Source organism: Macrobrachium rosenbergii, chromosome 40, assembly GCF_040412425.1.
Source record: "Macrobrachium rosenbergii isolate ZJJX-2024 chromosome 40, ASM4041242v1, whole genome shotgun sequence".
Taxonomy (NCBI): domain Eukaryota; kingdom Metazoa; phylum Arthropoda; class Malacostraca; order Decapoda; family Palaemonidae; genus Macrobrachium; species Macrobrachium rosenbergii.
Window position 1 is genome coordinate 27,375,814 of NC_089780.1, and position 17,376 is coordinate 27,393,189.

Sequence of the window (17,376 nt, forward strand, 5' to 3'; positions counted from 1 at the left end):
ATTTGGAGGCCTTTTTGATGAAAAACTCAAAATGCAGTTTACACTGTTTTCAATACACCCAAAGCATTGAAAGTAAGGTTTTCTTAGGATTGACGATTTTCAACAATTTTTTGGTTTATGAAGTGGCGTAAAAACGGAACCCCGTCGTAAACAGGGGACTGCCTGTACAGTAAACCCCTGGTATTTGCAGGGGATGAGTACCGCAACCTCAGCGAATAGCTAAAATCCGCGAATATTTAAAACCCCTCTAAAAACACTTAGAACTGCCTATACCTGAGTGTTTTAATAGTTTCATCACCAAAAGTGCATTTATTCATGAAAATGATATGAAAATACAGTAATTAGTGAATATTTCTCAGTGAAATATACCACAAATGGGCAAATTTTCCGCGAATAATGGGTAGACACATTCCAGAGAAAACCGTGAATACGTGAGTCCGCAAATTGCGAGAACGCGAATATGGGGGGTTTACTGTAGTCATTAGCAGCTTGAGTATTTCCTCAGCTTCAGCCGCAACTTGCAGCTTAAATTTAGCAGTATATTTCTCTAACAATCTTTTATCCATACCGAATAAGGGTATAATGTAAAAATATACCAGTCCTATTCTACTTAACATCATTTGTGCTATAAGCTACGGTAATTGTTCATTACCGTACGATGGTTGAAATACAAGCAAAACGGCTGTTGGTTATCCGATTCGGTTATATGCAAAACAACACTTCCTCAGTCAGTTGTTTATGGTCGAACACATTTACGCAAGAATATAACATTACTAACAATATTTTTATCCTTCTCTTTTACTTTTTTAACTAGATGGGATAAAGAGATGGAGGAAAAGTTGTCTATTGTAATTTGGTGTCTCTCACTGCCTGATTATGCTGCTGCCTGCGCCGGCGCGAAATTTGAATATCTTAAGGTAATTATCGTAACTCGAGCATTACCTAAGTATTTTAATAGTTTTATCACAAAAAGTGCATTTTGTTACGAAAATACGATGAAAATACAGTAATTAGTGAATATTTCAGTGAAAAATAATGCGAATGGGCGAATTTTCCGCGAATAATGGGTAGATACATTCCACAGAGAAATCTGTGAATACGTGAGTCTGCGAATCGTGAGACCGCGAATACGGGGGTTTACTGTACAGAATACCCCCAACCTTGCGTGATTCAAGTTGCATGAATTCACAGACACACGAACTTTTCATTGGAATCTAACTAATTGTCATACACAAGTTTTTCACAGGAATGCAAACATTTGTGAATCCTCGAGAAACCCTGCTAAATTGTTTGTTTAATTTTTTATGTAATTTATAGGTTTTCATGCTTTTATGTGTAAATTAAATAACATTAATAAAAAATAATTCTCTCTCTCTCTCTCTCTTTTACCGAGATGAGATAATTTTTATGGTGCATGTGTATGTTTCTTTGTTTTGTAAGAAAAATAAATGATTTACCTAATAATAAGTACTAATTTTCAAATATTAATATTAAATAAAATATGACTGTAATTACAAAATTTGTATTTTAAACAAACAAATATCTTTCCCTCTTTTTTTGTTAACTCATTGAAGAGAAGCTCAAAGGCAAAGCTGCCAAACATGTCAATTTAATATGACAGGAAGAAGTGTTGCCAATTAGCACATCAAAGGATTGAGGGAGTGTTGCCAATTAGTGGGTCAAAGGATCCTTATGTAATTCTCATTCTCTCCCTCTCTCTCTCTCACTCTGTGTGTCCGTAATAATTCATAAATAATTTCACTCTCTTAAGTAAGGACAACACTTCTCTCTCTCTCTTAGTTATTGCAACCTATGTATTACTGTTTCTCTTTATCTCTTTACTTGTACAGTAGATAATTTTAAATTGATCTAACTTTACCTGTACCGTCTATGAACTGTAAATGCACCATTCTAAAATACAGAGACATAGAGCATTTCAGAACAAAGAGAAAGAGACAGAATGAAGATGTTCTTAAAAATGAGGTTGAGTAGACTTCTAAAAATAGATCGGTGGAATGGGGAGAGAGAAAAATAGTATACGTAATCTTCACTCTCCTGGTCCTTTGCACTGCAAAGACTGGCTTCTATTAACTAGTTTTGAATAAGGTCTTGTAACTCCTACTGTCTCCTCAATTCAGGGGACCAAATGCAACCACAAACCATATGTTTCTAAAGCTGCTTATCTTGACCATCTTTGCATCAGGATCCCAGATCAGTGCACTCAACTCTCTTAGAAGGGACAACGCCTAATCACCCACAAGCTTAACAGTCACATGCTGTTGTTCCTGGCCTGTCATTCCTAGCCAAGAACATGACTCCCTGAGAAGGAATTTCCCTATTCTTTTACATGAACTTGGTAATACAAATAAATCATACTGACTGGTCCCGTCACTTTAGGTTTACCTTGATGTCAAAGCCAAAGTCCTAATGATCCTCTGTTCTTACACTCTACCACTAACATAGTGCTCTTAATGGCTCTCACTGTCAGGGTTGAGAATAACCATAGTACTCCTAATCAAAAAGCAGATCCCCATGATATTTAGAGTGGGAACCTCACTGGTTTTCTTCAAAAACATCATTCAAAGACGTTTCTGAGTTTATGGGGTGGTCATAATTTGAAAAAGTTTCCTAGTTTATGGGGTAGTCAACAGCAACAGTGTTCCTTATGAGACTGGAAAGGTCCAATGGCACTGTGTGTGTCAGTAGGTGGTATGATGAAAAGGTCTCCTAGCAGAAAGCACAGTCCCTTTAATGCCATAGTACTTCTGTAACACTGCCAAGATGCAGCAGTTATCCTGCATTCCATGCAGACATGGTTGGAGAAGTTACTTCACTGTCTTATGGTGAACACGACTTTATCTCTCTGTTCACTGTTATTCCTCACAAAAAAATCCAACCAGAAGAGGGGATGTGTACCCCACATACCTCTGATGCCAAGGTACTCAAAAACTGCAGGGACAGACATGTTTTTCTGCATTCCATTCAAACATGGTTGAGGAGTCACCTCACTATCATAAGGTTAATACACATACAAGTCCTATATCCCTCTTTTTTCACTGAAAATTCCTCAGGCACACCTTGAACAGAAGGTGATCCCTCAAATGGATTTAACCATGGGACTGCTTCATCTAGGCAGTTGCAATTCTTTCCTGAAGAGCTGAGCCATTTTGTCATCTGTGAATTTCTTTCATACACTGTTTTGAGGATAAGTAGCAGCTAAAATACCAAAAAATTGGTTTTGATATAAGAAAATTCTATTTTCGATAGCCAGTGGCCCTGACAAAAAGGCACATATTCTTTCACAGACCTGGCAAGTAATGGTGTTAAAGGTTTGGCTTAAGTGTGCCATCACTGCCACATCTGTAGAGGATTGGGTGATCTGTGATTATCAAGATAGTTGCTGTAGGTGACATTAAAAACCTTCCTGTCTTGAGCCCATTTGTATTTCAACATTACCAACAATGGCACTTCTCCAGCCTTCACCAATTATGAAAGAATTCTAATATTCAGTCTGTCTTACCAAGCACTGATCAAACCATAAGGCTAAAAATTTACGAAATTTACAAGTTTTTGCAAGGTACTAGTTCCAAAGAAGGGTGTACCTCTTTCCTCAGAATACACATCAGTGAGTAAGCCTTGCAGAAATAAGTGGCAAGACAGTTTTGAAGGCAAAAATTTGTTTAATGTTCTTCAACATTCCAAATTTAACAATAAATTGTGGTTTACAATCCATGTTATCTGAATTCATTCATCCATTCTCAGGGTACTTTATTAAAGTACACTCATACTCATCCACATTTATTGACTAAAAAAAAAAAAAAAAAAAAAAAAAAAAAAATCCTATTATGCTTCCTGAGTGTGCATAACCTCATGCATACATTTTCCTGTAATTATTATGAACTGGCAAGTAACTCAGAAATTGGCTTACAGACAAGAGAGAGAGAGAGAGAGAGAGAGAGAGAGAGAGAGAGAGAGAGAGAGAGAGAGAGAGAGAGAGAGAGAGAGAGAGAGAGAGAGAGAGAGAGAGAGAGAGAGAGAGAGAGAGAGAGAGAGAGAGAGAGTATTCTAAATATGAAACTTTTCATTCATCCATACCTGGGATCATGGTATCTATCAGAACACTCAGGGTGGGTTTTCAAGTATGACTCCTTCACAAGTGTCAGGAACTCGTATAACTTGCGTCCTCGTACCTATTAGAGGGAACACATCTAAATATTGCTCTCCTTAGTGATAAAGTTACAGCATCTTATGGAATGACTTATTTTATACTTGCTGGAATACAAATCTTTTCTTATTATGTGCATTTCCTTGCAACAAAAAATTCAAAAATTTACTATTAACAAAATAAAATTCTTTTCTAAATAAAGCTAGAATTGTTTTATGATCTTTGAATATAGAAAAATCAAGTTGAATATATCCAGTTAAAAAACAGCCTCTCCTTGGTACTTACGACAATAGTAAAAATCTTATTATCATCATCTTGGGGTTCAACTTTTGGCTCTACCTTTGGCTTCTTTCGAGGTGGTGGCAATGTCTTCTCCTGAAATGGAAGGAGTTGATCATTCACTACATCTTTAATGCGCTGCTGTGTATCATCATCAATATCAAACAAGGGGGTTATATCATATTTTTACTTCAAAAGGTTAGACATCACAAGTTCTCTCCAAGACTTCTGCCCATGATTCTTTGCTAGAATTTCTACCATTCTCAAGGTATTCCTACTGGTTTCAGTCTTGCTACCACTATATCTGCTACCACTATATCTACTACCTACCTTCACTAACTACTGGTCAGCATCAAATTTAGAGTTCTTATTCAAGAACACAGTCTCGGGTCAAGACTACACCATACAAGAAACCATATTCTTTACTATACAATAAACATACAATCTCACCTGGTGGGAAGATCCCCTTCGTTTCCCACCCTTGTTTAAAAGGGCTAGCTCATCAGTGCGAATATCTCGAGTTGGGCATGCACATACTCTGACATCAATGACTTTGCGTCCAAAAACTTGACCCGATCTGTAACAAAATGAGGTGATTTTAATTTATGTACAAAATATATAAATATACTCAGATCTTAAGCCCAAAATATTGTTCAATATCAAATTCACTATAACTTGGGAATAACTTAAGCCCAAGGGAAACTTTAGCAGTTGGGTGGTCAAGGTCCCTGTATACCGTTTCTCTACTTGGCCATGGTTCAAATGCCAGGCAGCACATAAGTCCTTAAAAATTATAATTCACTTCGGACGTAAGTTTTACACAATGTTTTTGGCTTAATATGCTTGTAAACAAAAGTTAAGCGCATGTAATATACATACATGCATCTTCAAGCCATAAGATATAATTTCATATCTCATTTAAATAAGAATCTTAACTAAACAAAGGGATTTAAGAACACATTTGGAGTAACTAATGTAGGATAAAGTGAAAAAATCATGACAGGGAAGTATGTATGAACTCAAAAGGAAGAATGAAAGCTAGTAAGAAAAAAAAGACAATGGAATAAAAGAGGCATTAAAGTTCTGAAGAGAATTTACAGAATGAAGAGAATGAACATCCATCAAAGGCGACATGATAAGCGATCTATACAGAACTAGACAATAAAAGTTAAACCTAAATGAAAGCAATTTGAGAAAATCCATATTGAGAAGTAGCCATGTGGAAGCAAATTGCAGATATGGTAGTAGAAAGAATGAAAACTGACAAAATCCAGTTTGGAAAAAGATATGTGGCTGCTGCTGTACAAACATGGAGTTGAATGTCTGAAATCTTGGCATCAAATGGAAGAAATTTGTCACAGATTGGCTGCTGTACAAACATGGAGTTGAATGCCTGAAATCTTAGGCATTAAAAGGAAGAGATATGTCACAGAATGGCTACTGTACAAACATGGAGTTGAATGTCTGAAACCTTAGGCATCAAATGGAAGAGATATGTCACAGATTGGCTACTGTACAAACATGGAGTTGAATGCCTGAAATCTTAGGGATCAAATGGAAGAGATATGTCACAGATTGGCTACTGTACAAACATGGAGTTGAATGTTCGAAATCTTAGACATCAAATAGAAGAGATATGTCACAGAATGGCTATTGTACAAACATGGAGTTAAATGCCTCAAATCTTAGGCATCAAATGGAAGAGAGATGTCCCGGGATGGCAAAATTCCAGGGCAATGAGATTTTCAAGGTTCAACTACATAAAAGCAGCTCATAGTTTCAAAGTGGAAGAGGAAGATTGTTATGATATGATATAGCAAGAGACTACAGACACTGGCAATTTCTGTGTGTGTGACAACATTTCTGAGATCAATATAAAAAAATATTACAGTAACAACAGCCTGATAAAGCTACAAATAAGTTTACTAAACTACTTTTAAATAGGAATACAATACCTAACAGATAAACAAAATTTCTGGCATATGTATAAGAACTGTGCTTCCCTGCAAGATAGTCATGGTAAGTAATGGGGGGGAGAATCAGATGAGGTTTAATTACACATGATAGAGATTTACAGCTGGAGTGCACTGTGAAGACTGAATTACATAAGAGGAAGTAGCTGGGACTTGTGGTATTCAGACGACTGCTAACAAACTAATATAGGAACATCCACCAATGAAAAAGCATTAATGACTACGGAGAAAGCAGAAGAGTAAAGACAAATAATTCATTATGTCTAAATCCTGTAGAGAAAACCCAAAATATAACCTTTGACGTCTTTCTACACACTGATAACCAAACCATTATTAAAAAACAAGCTCGTGTTTTTAAAAAAGAAAAAATTTACATTTCCTCTGAGAATGTTTGTACAGGGGCTTTCTTAAAAATTTCATAAACTAGTTTGAACTTCTTACAAGATTACTGTGGTCACAGGAGATTGATAATATATAAATACATAAAGATAATAATTTTGTTGTTAATCACTGTTTCAGTTTTAAGATATCATCTTTTTAATCTCACACAATACTCATGATTAAAATGCAACTCAATTCTCTAAACTTACGCATTTTCAAGAGTTAGAATTATGGCAATGGGCCGGCGATTAATACCTCCAACGCAGGAACCAAGGCACATAAAACGCAATAGAATCGGAGTGTAATCGGACCCATCAACAAGTTTGTCCAGTGGAACAACGACAGACAAGCGACCAGTGAGACTCTCTTCATACTTTGCCTCAGGATGATCAGCTCTAACAACATGAGTTGGGTATGGAAAACCTGTAGAGACAATCATTCCATTTACCTTCACTAAGAAAAAATCCAATTACATGTACTGAATATTCGTCTACCACCAGAGACAATGCAAATTCTGGCCATCAACATATACAAGCAAGAATGGTTATACAGTACTGTAGTTCTTTTTCAAAGATACATATGGTCAGACCTTTAGATCTTTATCTGAAGCTGAATAGTCAGGTTAGAATCATGATTAACAAAATGATAATCTTGTGTACATATGAAACTCTGATTCAAGCCTTCTAATTATATAATCCAGTCAAAACTAGCAGTCAACTATATTTGGCTTGTAAAGCATATAAAATGTCAAACACAAGGTACTGATTTGTCTTTTCAAATATACGACATATAACTTTTAAAACGTACCATGGTTGGTCATATCAGCAGTGGAGGCATGGTTTGGACAGCGAGTTACATTTGTACGCAGAAACTGGGCACTGGAGAACACAGCAACAGCTCGAATATAAAATGATTTGTCACTTGGGACCTTCTTCCTCAGTTGTATTTCAAAAGGAACAGCTTTGTTGATGTTTGTGTACAGTTTATTGGTAACACTGCTCATCTGAAACAATCAGGAATAATTATATCAGAACTTGGAACGACAGACATGTGCATTATTTAATCAAAACCACAGCAAATTCCAAACAAAATTCATTCAAAGTGCACTTGGCTTCATAAAGATATAAAGTAAAATTTATGATAATTTGAATTATGCATAGATAAACAAGCCTTTTGTCTTTATATAGATATATCTCAGCAGAAGCTGGTCCAGTTGCTGAAGCATGGTTACATGGTGGCCAATTAGTGGCAGGTGTGTTAGAGTGTGGGGAGACCCACCCACTCCACTAACTAACTATTGGTGTCACACGCTCTTAGCAACAGGGAATATTGCAAGGTTTGTTAGGGGTAGAGATCATGATACAAGACTTCCGTTTTTGTATAGCTGGGAAAAATGCACATTACCGTGATTTTGTGATTTACTCTTAAGAAGATACAAACTTCTGTTTTTATAAGACACTCCAAAGGTGGGAGGTAAAGTATGGATAACCTAAGTAGTGCTGTTCTTCCCAACTTGAGAGGTCAGCTTCCCAAAGTATGGATAACGTAAGTAGTGCTGTTCTTCCCAACTTGAGAGGTCAGCTTCCCAGTCACATTTCTGAACAGAGAGGAAGGATCTACTCCAGTAACAACCTGTATATCCTGGCATATGTAATGTCAAGAGTAGACAGAGGCTGGACTACCTTGCACTTGAAAACTGAATGTAACAATATTGTCAAGTAAACCAAGAGATCATATTGCTCTGTTGCCAGCAGTCCAACACCTTATTTTTAAAGGTGGATGGAGGACTTAATAGCTACCATCTACTAAACGTCAAAGATAAGAAGCTCTCTTGAGTTGTTTGCCAAAAACTAATAATAGGAGGTTCCTGTCATCCAACCTGAAAAGAACAGTGTGTGTGTGTGTGTGTCTGACAACTGGATGCAGGTGACTATTGCTGTTTTACAAAACTAATAAAGTGAGAGCAGATAAATCCACCTCAGAGGAATATTTTCCTCCAGGGACAACTGATTAAGGACTATCTGTTAAACTTGAAGGCTGTTCTTGTTTAGGAAAGAACTGCCTTACTGCCTCCCAGAACTAGCTCATCTAAGAGATGACATGATTTGACAGATTAGACTCTCCTTGCTCCTGTATCAATCACCCTTACCAGTTACTTTGCCAACTGCTTGGGCTGAAGACCTGACTTCTTGTATTTTATCATAATCCTACAACAGCAACAAAATGAGAGTAGTCAGTCCAGCTACGATAGCAGTTATGCCTTGCAACAAACAAGGATCAACTGTTGAGGTACTGGGCCAAGCAAAAGTTAACAGTTGCTTAAACACCTGTCAAGCAGTTGGTAGTCTTAATCAGAGCCTTGAATTGACACACTAACCAGTTACAGACAGAGTAATTCCCAAGAGTCCTGGGAAATGGGTATCTGGAAACATGCACCCTTCAGGTCTACAGTGAACCTGAAGTTGCCATCTCTGATGGAAGCCAAACCAGATTGTTGGGCTTCCATCTTAAAGAGTCTGAAAAACTTGTAAAAACACAAACTGATAACCACCCTCCTGATCCCAATCACTCCTTCCATCAACAAAAGTTGACTACAGATGTTTGAAGCACAGCTGTTGACAACTTCAGTAATGCCTACAGTGCACCACGTTAGATGCACTGAAGGCACCATTACCCTATGGGGAGAAGCAGGAAATGGCAGGCACAGCTATCAGAATGTCCACATTCCTGGCCAAAGTGTGTTAGGTCGGTTCCCATCTGGTCCATGCTTTCCCTCCTCAGAATGAGCAGAAGGAACAAATAGACAACAGCAAATTAAATTGTCAATATGGAGGTTGTTATAGAAAAGCCAAGAGAAAATGGCAGTGCATTACCATCCAAAAACATTAATGAGATGTTCAATTTCTTCCTCTTGGACCTGTATTTCTTCCATCAGGAAGGCGACCATAACACACTATTCAAGGAAGGTGTGCACTCCAATTCAGTTTTTTGCATAAAGAACAAATCTAGTAAGGATCATCATTAAGGGATACCATGAACATTAAAATCACATGTAATTTAAGTAAGGTGCGCTCTCTTACTTTTCTGCATAGAGAACAAACCTAATAAGGGTCAACATTCAAGGATAACACACCCCTTATACACGTGCCATGGCCACAACACGTTCTTTCCTTTTTCTGTAGAAGGCAGGCGTCACAAACCATCATTAACAATAAGAAAAATATTACAGTACAAGTCGAAGTCATAAACATTGAGGTAAATGGGATACTCTCCTCCTACAACATTGGCCATGTTCACTAGTGCTGTTAAAGAAAGTGATGCCAACAGTCAAGGAAATGGGCGAGTTACCTGCCACTAGTCGTTGTTCCAAGCTTCAATGATTAGACTTTCATCAAAGATATATCTATATAAAATCAGATGGTTCATAGCCTAGTATGAAAAAAAATTGATGAAAAAAAAAAAAAAATAAATAAATAAATCTTACCAGCCACATGGGGCTTTTCGTTGTCCTTTCTTTTTCTTCAATTGTAACTGAGAAACCATAATCACCTTCCATGTCAGTCAAAGCAGGAACATCAACCACTCCTCCAGTTTTAGCCACAGTAAAGGTCTGAGAAAGTGTTTTAAGGAAAATAAATAATATGCTGATTATTTGATCATTAAATATACCAAGATAAATATACTGCTCATTGTACTGTAATTCTGCTTGACTATATATCACTTCAATAAAAATTTATATATACTCAGAATAAAAGAAGAAAATATTAATTTGCTTTCAAAAATGAGCTAAAAGCCATCCATCAGTAAATGGTCATTAAACCACCAAACAAAAACACACCTGCTGCTGTTGAGGCATGACTACTGCTGTTGTTTGTGGCACAGCATATAATGGTACAGAAATTTCTGAACCAGCCCTCGGACCCTAGAAAGAGAAATTTGATACCACAATGGTAAAAAAGAAAGGGAAATTAATGATTACACAAAAATTTAAGATTCAAGTGATTACACTAATACATTCAACCTCAAAAACCTTGCTAAATGGTAAGGAAAAACATAAAGATACTGGCCTTTTAATATTTTTTATTATCAAAGAACAATGCTGTATCTTGAAAAAATTTCTGCAAACAATTATGCTGTCAGGACCACCAACTACATGAATAAAAAAATAAAATAAAAAAAGTTTGTTTACCAATATAGTTTACTGAAAGCATGTAGAAATTCATTTCTAAAAATAAATGGTCCAGTAACATCCACACTATAAAACAGACAGGAATGAAAAACAAGCTGTAAAAAGCAGTTAACTATTTTACAGGATATCAAACTACAGTACTATTTGTAGATTACCTCCAACATCTTTTTTGAGTTCCACATTCAGTCTGGTCTGACATTCACACTATGACAATGTAACTAAGGAAATTATGATTTTTGTTAATATTAGTTCTTAAAATCTCAAATTATCTCCCAGTAACATCTTCATTTGTAATCTCATTTTCCAATGCAATATAGCCATGAATCTTAGTACTTTGTTGTTATATCTCTTCAATATTTCTTTGACATTCTTTGTGAACAGCCATATCTGATGTAGATAATACATATCCTATAGACAATAAATCATAAAAGAAATCTTCAACCTCTATTCAAAGGCTTACACATATATTTACAGTAATGAAATATCAACCTTCCACTTACACTGTAATACCAGGAATCACTTGTGACATCTGTTACATACAGTAGCATTCAGCTCAAGCCTGCAACTCTATATATATATAGCATCCAAATGGCAGTTTCTCATATCAACCATTTTTCCATTGCTTCCCTTCCAGTCACCCTGAGGTTTAATATGCTTTGCTTCTACTGATTCCCAAGGACCTCCTCTCCATTCCACTCTTCCATCTGTTATAACATTTCTATGACCAATTTCCTACATCTGCATAATACAGTACTGTACAACTTCTAAGGTTCTCCCTTCTGCACTCCTTTTTGATCCCCTCCTTTCAATAAAAAACAATATTTTGATCCCCTCCTTTCAATAAAAAACAATAGACTTAAAATTTTCCTCAAATTCTTTTGATATACCTGCCACTATCATCACTCTACATCTTGTGTTATGCACAGTAGAGTCTCTAGTCATTCTGTTCTCTCCAGTACTCACAGTTTGTAATCTTCATCCAACTGCTAATTTTGGAATTCTACATGCCATCTAAAAATTTACAATTACATGATATAAACTCTTTCTTTTCACATGGCACTTCTGCTGTTGCTGCATTACATGGACTGCCTCAACTGTCATTACAAAAAAAAAAAAATAAATAAAATAAAAAAAAAAAACCTGAAAACCACTCAATATCAAAGCAGACATATTACAAAAATTATATTTTTATAATAAAATTAAGTTTCATATATACTTATCATGTAATTGCTTAAGATATAGCTTTCGCTAACGTGGCAACTCTAAATTTAAAAGTCATGGCAGCGCTTCAATTGCAGAGTAAGTGACGAGCCCTGCCCACTGCACAGGTGCGTGGATCACGACCTTCGTCGGTGGAGTCATTCTGCTTGTGCCCTATGTTCATATGAGAGGGGTGGAGGGAGGGCTATCTATGATTCTGTAATTACTTGGCAAGTATATATGAAACAATTTTATTATAAAAATATCATTTTCATATAAGTAACTTACCAAGTAATTACTTGGCAGAATCCCACATTGTCAGGGAGGTGGGATGAATGGACATACATTCTACTTCAAAACATTCAGGTGTGATAATGACTTTGAAATAGAAAGGATGGCTAGCATTCATTGAAACAATGCTTGTCATTTCCTTAGCTGGTAAGAGAGCTAAGGCAGGTGAATACTGCCTCTGGTTGGCGCTCATCTTAACTTGTAGTGGCGTGATGGTTGAGCTGAGGATCGCCTTTACGTCCGTGGGAGTCTTGCAGCGGAGGATAGACCTGATCGCTGACAAGACGTACATAAAAAATTGACCTTCCCTGGGCATAGTACCAATAAATCCAACAACTAGACAATGCTGTCACCTACACTGACAAAAAACCACTGTACCACAGGGCTCCCCAAAACTCGACACCCTATGTCAAGGTGAAGAGACGGTGGAGAAACAGTCTCTCCTATGCTTCTTCCCCCAATACCATGCCAACCACTGATAATTGCCCGAGGGTACTGCATTTTCAAAAGGTCGACTCAAGAATGGATGAAAGGGATAAATTACACTTGAGGGTAAAGTGAGAGAGGTAGCGACTTCTTGAACCTCATGCGCTTTCACTTTCAACGCAAGCAAAGTATCTTCCCAAATCCAAGAATGCGCCTAAGAGATCAGGTCCCATAGGGAGAACAACAGTGCGTTCTTCGAAAGTGGGTGAGAAGGATTCTTGACAGAACACCAGAGGTTGCTGGAAGGTCCTCTGATCTTAGTGCTCTCACTCGGCAAAGAACACTTTCCTCTTCCTCCAGGCCCAGGATTTCCATTAAACTCCTAATATGGAAGGAACGAGGGCAGGGCTTGGAAGAATCCTTGTTCTTGGCTAGGAAACCTAAGGTGAAAGAGCACACTGCATTTCACTGGGAGAAGCCTACCCTATTGTCAATAGCTTGCAGTTCACTAACAGGCTTGGCAGTCGCTAAAGCTACAAGGAGAGTGTCTTCCGAGTGAGGTTCTTGAGGGAAGCAGAACTTAGGGATCCAAAAAGGAGGGCCCATGAGCCACTTCAGCGCAACAGCTAGGTTCCAAGAAACCAGATCAGCCTTCTTCTGCTTAGAAGCGTCAAATGACTCGATGAGGTCATTAAAATCCTGGTTTGATGAGAGGTCCACACCTATGTGTTTAAAAACCGAGGTAAGCATTGCTCGGTCTTCTTTAATGGTGGAAGAGGAAAGACCTCTAGAGGTCCTCAGATATAGGAGAAAGTCCACTATTTGGGTTAAAGATGTCTCAGCAGACAAAGACATAATTTCTGAGGCAACATCGACGAAAAACTGTCCACTTCTGATTGGTAGATGTCGTAAGAAGACTGCCGTCTGCACTTTGCAATAGCTTGAGCAGCTGCTCTAGAAAAACCTTTCATTCTGACGAGTTTCCTGACAGTCTGAAGCCTGTCAGAGCGAGAGTGGACAACCTTTGGTGGTGTCTCTTGAAATGAGTTTGTTTGAGTGGCCAGTCTTTGGGGAAACAACCTTGGGAAGCCTACCAAAAGACGTACAAGGTCCAGGAACCATTCCTTCAAGGGCCAGAATGGAGCTACATGGGTCACTGAGATGTGGTGCGATAAGAACTTGTTCAGCACTTCCCTCACCATGTTGAAGGGCGGGGAGGCATACAAATCCAGGCCCGACCAGTCTTGGAGCATGGTGTCTGTCACCTATGCCAGGGGATCCAGGGCTGGAGAGCAGAAGAGAGGAAGGCGATTGTTTCTTGAGGTGGCAAACAGGTCTAGAGTTGGTTTGCCCCACAGTCTCCAAAGTTTGATACAGACCATGTGATCCAGGGTCCACTCGGTGGGAAGGACCTGCTTCCGATGGCTTAGTTTGTCCACCAGAACATGTAGTTTTCCTTGAATAAATCGAATGACTAGCGTCACTTGCCTTTGGTGTGCACAAAGAAAAGGTTCCTTTGCTGCCTGGAAGAGGGAAAAGGAATGAGTGCCCCCTTTTCGGATACATGACAGTTCAGCGGTGTTGTTCACATGGACTACCACTGTCTTGTTGTAAGTCAAGGTCGAGAAGTACTGAAGATCTAGATAAATGGCTTTTGACTCCGATACTGATATGAAGTTTCCATTTTTCTGGGACCACATCCCGGAAACTTCCTGATTTCCCATAAGGGCTTCCCAGCCTAGATCCAAGGTATCTGAGTAGAAGTCTAGGTTGGGGCTCGGAGGACGAAGAGACTTTCCCTGTGAAAGTCTTCCTTTGGACAGCCACCACTTGAGGTCTGATTTTATTTCCTGAATGATGGGGAACACAATGGAGTCTGGTTGTGTTTTCCTGTCCCAGTTGGCTTTTAGGTAGAATTGGAGGACTCTCGTGTGCAATCTGTCTAATTTGATGAAGGTCTCGATGGATATAAAGAGTCCCTAGTAAGGACATCTACTGACGGACCAAACATGACGTAAGGTCGAGAAAACTATGGATCGTCTGGATGCACTTGGCGATTCTCTTTGGGGACAGAAAAATGACATTTTTATAATAAAATAAGATTTTATATCATACTTACCTGTTGTTTACATATAGCTGTAATTCTCGATCTCGACAGAAAATTCAAAACTGGCGGTCCCGCTAATATATGGTCAGGTGATACGACTACCCGCCCTCTACCGGGTACCTGGATCCATTTCCATCAACAACTAATCATATTTTCTATGTCCCCTTGTCCCTTGCGGGAGGCGGGTGGGAATGTTTTATATGTAAACAACAGGTAAGTATGATATAAAATTATTTTATTATAAAAATGTCATTTTTATACATGAACTTACCTGTTGTTTACATATAGCTGATTGCCACATTGAGGCGGTGGGCATGGACAGCTGTAAGTGTTAAATGGAAAAAACCTGAGATCATCAGGCTAAGAAAAAACGTCTTAACTTTGGATCCTTACCTGCTAAGGAAGCTGTTTTTCGGTTACTGCCTCTGTAACCTGCTATCCTTAGTGCAACTGCGGGGCCTAGTAGCTCAGACGCAGGTTGCTATATGGAGAAAGGTCTGTTGGCCCAGCCGTCTTCGACACAATCAACCAAAGCATATAATGCCCCTGCTCAGGGCGCAGTACTCAAAGCATCCACCATCATATCACCCAACCATAAAAAACTCACACCAACTTATTAAAATTAGACCTACTAGGCCATCTAACCTCTTAGGCTCTAGTAGTCGACCAAAAAGAAACTTCTGCACCCAAGGAAACTAAGGAGAGGATCTAGAGCCTCTGGTTTCCTTGCCCATCACCGTGTCAGACGCAATAAAGGGGCCCAACGTACTGCAGTCTTCATATGTGGTTTGGATCTGTCTCAGATAATGCGAGGCAAAAACAGACGAACATCTCCAATAAGTTGAACTTAGAATGTCCTTTAAAGCCATGTTCTTCTTGAAGGCTAAAGAAGTTGCAATAGCCCTAATTTCATGAGGCCTCACTTTAACTAAGGGGAAATCCACATCCCTTAATTCCTTGTGTGCCTCCTGAATCAGTTCTTTCAAAAGGAAAGCAATCCCATTTTTAGATAGAGGGTTCTTGGGGTTCTTAGTTGAGCACCATAAAAAATCATGAGTTCCTCTTACACTTCTGGTCCTGTCCAGATAGAATTTCAAAGCTCTGACCGGACAGAGAAGTCTCTCCGTTTCTCTTCCACTCAAGGAGGATAGGCTAGGAATGGGAAATTCCCTTGGCCATGGATTACTAGGGTTTTCGTTCTTAGCTAGGAAACCCAAGGTGAAGGAAACTACAGCCTTATCCGCACAAAAACCAACTCTTTTGTCCAGAGCATGAATCTCACTTACTCTCTTTGCCGAGGCCAGTGCCAAGAGAAAGAGAGTTTTCTTAGTTAGATTCCTAACGGAGCAGGAACTCAAAGGCTCAAAAGATTTGGAGGTAAGCCACTTTAGCACCACATCCAAATTCCAATGCGGTTTTGAAGAGATTTGCCTTTAGTGGTAGCAAAGGATTTAAGGAGTTCTGCAATATCTTTGTCCGAGGAAAGGTCTATACCTCTATTCCTGAAAACTGCCGCCAGCATACTCCTATACCCTTAATCGTGCTGACAGCCAATTTCTTCTCCTTGTGCAGAAACAAAAGAAAATCCGCCACCTGGCTTAGAGTCGTAGAAGTGGAAGACACTCCAGACTCGGAGCACCACTCCCTGAAGCGCTTCCACTTCGCTTGATAGACCTTTGTAGACGAGGGCCTGGTTGATCTAGCCATTGCCTGCGCCACTCTTCTAGAGAAGCCTCTCCTCCTGTAGAGTCGCTCGAGAGTCTGAACCCTGTCAGATTTAGATCTGACGGGTTCCTGTGGAACTTTCTGCTGTGCAACTGGCACAGAAGGTCTGGTCTGAATGGCAACCTCCTTGGCCAATCCACTACTTTCTCCAGTAGCTCTGGAAACCATGATCTTCCTGGCCACCATGGAGCTATAGGATCATTGACACACCTTTGTGTGCTCGAAACTTTTTCAGGACTTCTCCCAGCATCCTGAAGGGAGGGAATGCATAAAGGAAGAGACCCGACCAGTCCAGGAGCATGGCATCCACCGCTAATGCTTCTGGGTCTGGAACAGGAGAGCAAAAGAGAGGTAGTCTGCGGTTTTCCTCGTTGCGAACAGGTCTAGCATGGGAGTTCCCCAAACCTTCCACAGGCCTTGGCAGACTTTCTGGTGGAGGGTCCATTCCGTCGGAATGACCTGGAGTGACCTGCTGAGGATATCCGCTCTTACGTTGAGAGCTCCGGGATGAAGCGAGTTACTAGCTCTATGTTCTTGGTTGCCGCCCACAAAAGCAGGTCTTTGCGATCTCGAACAGAGAGAAGGAGTGAGTGCCTCCTTGTTTCTTCACGTGCACGCCAGAGCTGTGGAGTTGTCCGAG

At 39.1% G+C, this 17,376-nt stretch overlaps 1 protein-coding gene across 10 annotated transcripts in view; it reads right to left on the reverse strand.

Moving 5' to 3' along the window:
• The window catches only part of LOC136826278 (cellular tumor antigen p53-like), an 83,184-nt gene that overhangs the window by 32,495 nt on the left and 33,313 nt on the right, over nucleotides 1-17,376 (reverse strand). For all 10 annotated transcript variants that reach the window (XM_067083464.1, XM_067083463.1, XM_067083467.1 and 7 more), the window contains 7 exons: nucleotides 10,637-10,720; nucleotides 10,283-10,408; nucleotides 7,606-7,801; nucleotides 7,008-7,221; nucleotides 4,895-5,021; nucleotides 4,451-4,540; nucleotides 4,096-4,190 (listed from right to left, as the gene is read on the reverse strand). In XM_067083464.1, the coding sequence (XP_066939565.1) occupies nucleotides 4,096-4,190; nucleotides 4,451-4,540; nucleotides 4,895-5,021; nucleotides 7,008-7,221; nucleotides 7,606-7,801; nucleotides 10,283-10,408; nucleotides 10,637-10,720 (932 nt within the window). The remainder of the gene's footprint in view (nucleotides 1-4,095; nucleotides 4,191-4,450; nucleotides 4,541-4,894; nucleotides 5,022-7,007; nucleotides 7,222-7,605; nucleotides 7,802-10,282; nucleotides 10,409-10,636; nucleotides 10,721-17,376) is intronic.